Genomic DNA, 7,459 nt, shown 5'->3' with positions numbered 1-7,459 from the left:
AACGACATTGAGAAGAAGACCTAAGAAAAAAAAACGGGTTACATGACATTTTAGAAGTTGATTGGTATAAATCACAAAATGTAGTTTCAGAATGATATAAGTACACGAGTTTGATACATAACTCCATTCATAGTATCAATATTAACGTAATTAACGGGAGGTGCCCCAACACGGTACGCTTTTCCTTGCGCTCAAACTCATGGCGCTCCATCGCTAGTTGCCTGAGAGTGGTCAAATTTTGATGACTGAATTTTTTACTCATAGATTTGAACAACATACTTGAAACATAATTTATGCATGGTGTTGTTCATCATTGACTAACGTACACATGTCACAATTATAAAATTCCCATTATTGATCATAAAGCGGTTTTGAATTTTTACATAAATTATGCAAATAAGTTCCTCATTACCATATTTGGTATCTGCTTATATTCCACCTATCATAATTAACATGTGTTACATGTATTGAGGTCCAGTTATTGAAAACAATGGAACTATACAATTTCCTCATTAATTATGCAAATTAAGTCCTCATTTGCATAACATGTATATCATTATGAACATCTTTGCCCAAGCTACCTGCATGCCTAAAATGCAGGCAATCCGTCGTTCCTTTCTGCAGTTATCCTCTTTGGAGTGTCTTGACAAAAACGCCCCTGCAGTCACACAATTAAATGTTAGGGGTCTGAAACTTGCCCCACTTTTTCATGACGCTAAAAGCTATCTACCACTTAAATGTCACGACCATATCACGTCCGTGACAAGAGATAAATTGAAAAAAACTGCTATGATAGAATATTTTCATTAATTATGCAAATGTACTCCTATTTTGCATGATTAGATTTTATCTTGTACAACATTGTCTAAGGTACCTACATACCAAAAATCATGAAAATCCGTTGTTCCCTTCTTGAGTTATCCTCGTCAGAAGTTTTTGACAAAAATGCCCCTGCTATCCCAAAACTAGACGCTAGGGGGCCCAAACTTATGTCATTTCTTCCTGAGCACAAGAGCTGTCTAATAGTAAAAAATCGTGACCATGGCATGTTCAGAACACCGAGATAGCAAAACCGGAAGTTGCGCTGCAGTACCAAGGAGAGTCGCTAGGGGGTCCAAAATCTAATCATTTCCAGCTTTCGTCAGACACTACCAACACACCAAGTATGAAACCAATCCACCCAACTGTTCATGAGTTATTTTGTTTACACACACACAGACAGACAGACAGACAGACAGACAAACGCGGGGTAAAATATAACCTCCATGACATTTCATGGAGGTAATAAGAAATGCATTCATGTGGTTCATGAACCTTTCGCGCTGCGTGTTACAAGCGGCAAACACTGAGAGACAATTTCGTGTATGTAACCTTCCAATTTTGTGCTACGCGGGACAGTGTGCCTAACTCGGTACGCTTTTTTTATATTTTGCTCTCTTCAGAAGTAAGTGGTAAATCTAAGTACACAGAAAAAATTAATAGTATGATATTTTAGCTTTCTTTTGACAGTAAAATCGTGACTGTATGTACTTCTTGTCTCACATGAGGAAGGCTGTACTTAGAACAATCCAGCTGATGTTTTACGGGCAACGGGCTGAATGCACTGATTGTGAATGCCCGACTAAAAAAACCATTACGAAAAAACGACACCGCCAACATCAACAAAACTCTGTCTGATTATATGAAAATATCATCTACATCTCACTGTCAAGTCTTATTTTCATAGACAGCACGAATCATTTGTTACAGTCAAATAAATCTTTGGAGCGTTCTCTAGTCTGCCACCTTCACGGCCACACTCCCTTGGGAGTACAATGGTGGCAATGTTTATGTCGCTTCCTTTTGGTTACTTTTCTACTCAACAAACATCTGAAGACCCATATTCATAGTGTTTTATGGAGCTTTATTTATGTGTATCATGGCAGTTGTGTGACTGCTTGGATGAGTTCGTATAGTTAGCGACACGAGCCGCCAATACGCAGAGGCCGGTGACCGCAGTGATTCAGCACTGTCAACATTACTGTTAGAATTCTGCTCTTAAAAAAACATGAAGTAAATATGTTAAAGTATACTTGGAGTGCAAATTAAAGCTGTGTGCATGGACTTGGTTTATTTACATTTGTAATCAGCATAGTCAGTGGCAACAAACACGGTGTACTTATGGATAATAAGATCAGCAAAAAATCCGTACCGTCTTACGACGGGGACCGTCTTAGGGCGGCCCCCGTTACATGGTAATAAGATAGTTGAACTTGTTTCAGACAAGGAGGGTTTGGTCCCTTGTATTCCCATTATTGCATATACCTGAGTCTTGACATAAGATGTATTTCATTGTACTCACCTGTCCTCAAGCAACCTATACATCTCCAATATGAAGTCTCTACCATGAAGTGACCACAAAAGAACTATGTAATGTCTTTATTAATTATGCAAATATTAGGCATTAATTAGAATAACGCACATTTTGGTATATGCACCTGGGATATCTTCACCTCCAACATGACTGTTTTTTCTAGTATTTAGGAACTGATGCATTTACCCGTGTTTCTTAAGACAGGTACTTTACCAGTGTTTGTGTAGCATTTAGCAACAGCTATATCAACTTGCGCGTGGATAGTGTTTATAATGAGAAACTATTATTCACGTCTGTTTTTGTTAGTGCTTTGGAAATGTTTCCAGCACAAGAAAGAAAACACTGTGACAAATTGAAAACATATAGCTGACGTATTCCGTACCATAGACGGTATTGATTTATACGTTCGCAGTAGCACTGTTTTTATGCCACCTCAGCTGGAAAAATTGTCTTTTTCATTTCAATGTCATGTTTGCACCGAACAATATAGTATCGACTTTCGAGGTATGACATCTTACGGTACGGTAATAAGGTGCCATATAGGTACCAGGTAACACACCATATACGTTACTCCCCAGGTGCAGTATAGTACCAGGTAGCGCACCTGTAATATGTAGTAGCCAGCTGCTCTTGGGGGGGGGGGGGGGGAAAATGCTAAAGGGGGGCGAAAGCGCTAGCGATCTCGCCCCCCGGGGGGGCGAGATCGCCGGGGGGGGGCGAGATCGCTGTCACACCGGTACCCAGCCCTATGCGCAACTATATCTCTACCATACAGAACACATTCTATTAAACCGCAAGCTTTGCATATATGAAGTGCTATTCTTACAAGTAATACAGTATACAATTACAATTCAATGAAAATGTTTAAATCAGTGGCTCAGTACACATGTAAATATGAACGTCGTAATCAAACAAGAACATATTTTGCCGATATATCAGAAAAGATCATAATGGCGTCGATAGCTAAAACAACAACAAAGACGAACAAAATTCTGCTTGCAGTCGAAAATAATGAATTTGTTTTCACAATCTTGAGTTTGGTTTCACACCTTCTTCATCTACATTCCTGTTTATGAATTACCCTTCGAACTTCGAACTACAAACTTCGAGTTATGTCCGTCTGTAGGACCCGAGTCGCTGTGTGCTTTCCGACTGGCTGCCAAGAACTTCAACAAGTATTTCCACGCGACCCTAATTACAGTTATTAGACAATGGACAGATAGAGAACAGTTGTTATTGAGTATGTCACAGCAAGTTGTCTGCCAAATCGTAATGCCTCTTTGACGACCTTTAGCGGGCGGGCGTCTCGTCATGGTGCCGAGTGCCAACCCCACAATATCGCTTTCATTTGATCCCAATAACAATTTCATACATGTTGTCAGTATAGCGCCTTTACAAAGGCAGTTATCGGCTTATTTGTATCGCGTATGACGATTTTAGGACGCATTTTCTGTAAAATTGTCGACGATGTTTGACAAATTTTCGTGCAATTATCCGGCGTTGGTGATTTTTCGTCGTGCAGATAAGTGAAGTCACTAACAATGTAGTGAATGGGAAACGGATTGGGATTTGGGGATTCCTTGCAATTTCCCGAAGTGTGCGTTTATCCGAGGTGCAATTAACTGGCTTCCACTGTACTAGTAATGCTCTTGCTTGAGCACAATCCCAACAGAAAGGGCAAATATACAAATTTCATTAAAACACAATTATAATATATGCATTAAAGTACTCACTCTAATAACATCGAGGTCCTCCCTCTTACAGAGTCCCAGTATGGAGGCAGAAAACAACAACCCTAAAGAGATCAGATCAAATACCATTAAAACATTGCAATACAAAATAGGTGCATCGTTGACTATTGCTACATGCAAAATGTGCGTTCTCCTGCATGGCTTGAAATGATACCTGTATGAAAATTATTCAGGTTAGTGCAGGCAAATTGTAGGTGTGCAAATATTTCTGATATTTATCTACACTTCATACACATTGTAACCTGCACAGCCTGCCAATTAGGGTGACATGACTTGCATTTTTCAAGGAAGCATCCCTGGAAAAGATTTGAGATGGCATATTCCAATTTTTTGTAACCTCTGTGAAAATAAAAGGGTCACCCTTCCAAAGCTCAGTTCAATAGTCAAAACTCAGGGGAAACACATAAAGAAGAAGAGGAGATGTCCTGTGTGTATCTTCCTTTTTTCCCTAGTCAGAGGGTTCCTAATATTTGTTTTGGAAAATACATATCCAAAAGGTTTCCTTAACACCAATTAGAGAGTGTCATTACTACGTAGTGTGTAGGTGTGGGGAGTCTGGAGACCGGTACAAGTACTGGTCTGGTTCAAGTCCAGAGGATCAGGTCCAGGTTCGAACCTGAACCTGATTGTCTGTGAAAACTTCTGAATTGGCAAAACTCAAAACAATGGTCCATTTCAGTACAAAGAAATCTGTCTGATGGAGTATCCAACTCCCACTGGTGTTTTAAAATCCTACGTTCATGTAAACAAGTCTAACTGCCTCTAACTGTCACACTGTAGATGCTTGATAGAAATGACTATAAACTGAACTCTACTTCACTCTTATGCAGTTTTCTTGGACCAGAAAGCCCCAAAATGTGTGGACACCTGCAGGTCCAATTTTTTGGGGGGACTGGTCCAAGAAGAAAAAAATGGTTTTGTATAGGTATGGTGTATCAGTCCCCACTCTGGTGTGCTACCATTAGAATAAGAGAATAATAGTTTACGTTACTTTGTTCTCTCTCTTGTGTACTGTGGTATCCTTCGACAATGTCACACAGCTTGGGGTCAATCCTGAAAGAAACAACATCTAGATCAGGATCAGAAGAATTCCATTGCTTCACTTCCATATCATAACAATAGTTCGGATACCTCATAATGTCATATCTCCATGAAATAGTCTGATTATATGACTTCCACATTTGCATAATCTACACTTAGTTATGTACACCTGTAAATGTTGATTGTCCAATCATTTACTATATCGATGAATTATGGCACTTTTACATTAATAATGCAAATTAGGGACTTATTTGCATAATTGGTATCTGCTAATGTTCCAATCCACCAGCCATAAACTACATATACTTTATGTATTTGAGCTCTATAAAGGAAACACTGCAAATACAGATTTTCCTCATTAAATATGCAAATTAAGTGTCAGTTTGCATAATTTGCACTTCATGATGTGCATCTCTGTCTACACACTACATACCATGTAAATTTGTTGTTCCCTTCTTTAGTTATCCTCCTTAAAAGATTTTGACAAAAATACCCCTGCAGTTCCAGAGCAACCTGCTAGGGGGACCAAATATACACCACATATCCCTTATCTCACAAGCTATCTGCCATCCCAAAATCAAGACCATAGCACATCCAGTTCAAAAAAAAGAATTTAAAAAAAAAAAAAATCTGCTGCAGTACCAATGTCACATACCAGGGAGCCAAAAATTGACCTTGACCTTTGTCTTCCCAACACCTACCCACATACCAAATATCATTGTAATCCATCCAGAGGTTCTTGAGTTATGCTCACTACAAAAATCCGGACACACAGACAGACACACCCAAAACTATATCTCCATTTTTCATGGAGATAACCTGTGACCTGACCTGCTGAAAAGCCACTGCAGAAGTCGTAACCTGTGTTCCCCTGGTGTGAAGATCAGCTGAGTTATCCAGGACTCCTCCACACCCTCAATGTACGGACAGTCTAGACTCTAAACAAACAAATAAACAACATCACATCATAACATACAGATTCCTTCACATGATAATACAATATATATGTATATGTATATACATATATATATATGTACATGTGTATATATATATATATATATATATATATATATATATATATATATATATATATATATATAAAACTATGGCCCCTATGGTCTAAAAAGGCTATGATACAACCTTAAAGTAAGCAGTATGTGGAAGTCCATAAACAGAAGGAAACATCAATTGAAAATGATACAATTTCTGGAATGGGACTACACTTTGGTTAATAGTGAAAAATTCACTGTAAATGGACTGAGAACCTCAGACCAGAATTTGTATCTGACATTGTGACAAAAAGGCTAAAACTTTAATTCATATCAAGGGAACAAACATCAACGTTTTCATTTTCAGTACAGTAGTGGTTTCATTGCACACCCAATTTGCCAGCGTATTTTGTGCAATTATCTGGCGTGTGCAATAATGTGAAGTTACTAAGTTTGACCATCTGTTGTCGTTACAGTATACTGTGACACGTCAATGACAAGTCTAGATCAGTGACCTGTCTAATGCTGGGACTGGTGACCACTACATGAATGACTGTCCAAAATATGCGAGTCCAAGACAACAACTATTGAATGAAATCAACAGCATATATGAAGACCACTGCGAACCCCACAACAAGAAAGAACAGTTGACCTAGTAACCCTAGCAGGAATGCGAGAAGAACTGGGGAATGAAGCAAACAAGAGAGATGTATTTTGGCACTCTCTAATATGTAGAGGACACGAAAAGGTTTGCCAAGCAGGACTTAACATCCCAAAGTCAAACACACATATCACCCCGACCAATCGAATGGGGACATCCCTCGCGAATGTGCACACTCCTCTAGAAAATAGGACACTCCTCGACTTTCAAGGGGGCGCTCCTCTTGGAAAGGGGATGTTTCTCCTTCAATTAGGGGACGCTCCTCCGGAAATGGTATGGTCATCGGGCATAGGGGACGTCCCTCCAACACCCCCGCCGTCCCGTGGAATCGGCCGCTAACCCGACAAATCCCTTTCTAGTTCATCTAAATCACAATATCCAAAACTTTAACCCCGTCAGTGCTCTCGACAAACGTCATACCTCGCCAGGTAATGATAGTTTTTTATTAAAAATTGAGGCATATTGAAAAAAAAGCTGCCCGCGCGGCAGAACATCACCAGTCTTCAGTGTTAAAATGGCGGCGTACCGCACGCCCGGCAAGCAAAACATCGAGTTTTAGCCTAAATATCCGCGTGCTTGTCGAGTTTTAAGGCCTCTCTCCCCAACACACGTACATGGGAGAAGTTTCTAACACGATGTCAGACGTAGTTATGGGACGACCGGA

At 39.6% G+C, this 7,459-nt stretch overlaps 1 protein-coding gene across 1 annotated transcript in view; it reads right to left on the bottom strand.

Annotated features, from left to right (window-relative positions):
• Window positions 1–7,459, bottom strand: part of LOC118415701 (HAUS augmin-like complex subunit 7) — a 22,152-nt gene that overhangs the window by 12,917 nt on the left and 1,776 nt on the right. Inside the window, exons 2-4 of the mRNA XM_035820450.1 lie at window positions 5,977–6,083; window positions 5,096–5,157; window positions 4,087–4,148 (exon numbers count right to left, since the gene is read on the bottom strand). Of these exons, the coding sequence (XP_035676343.1) occupies window positions 4,087–4,148; window positions 5,096–5,157; window positions 5,977–6,083 (231 nt within the window). The remainder of the gene's footprint in view (window positions 1–4,086; window positions 4,149–5,095; window positions 5,158–5,976; window positions 6,084–7,459) is intronic.

Source organism: Branchiostoma floridae, chromosome 5, assembly GCF_000003815.2.
Source record: "Branchiostoma floridae strain S238N-H82 chromosome 5, Bfl_VNyyK, whole genome shotgun sequence".
NCBI classification, from domain to species: Eukaryota; Metazoa; Chordata; class Leptocardii; order Amphioxiformes; family Branchiostomatidae; genus Branchiostoma; species Branchiostoma floridae.
Note: the sequence above shows the minus strand (reverse complement) of the source record. Positions and strands in the feature narration are given on the sequence as shown.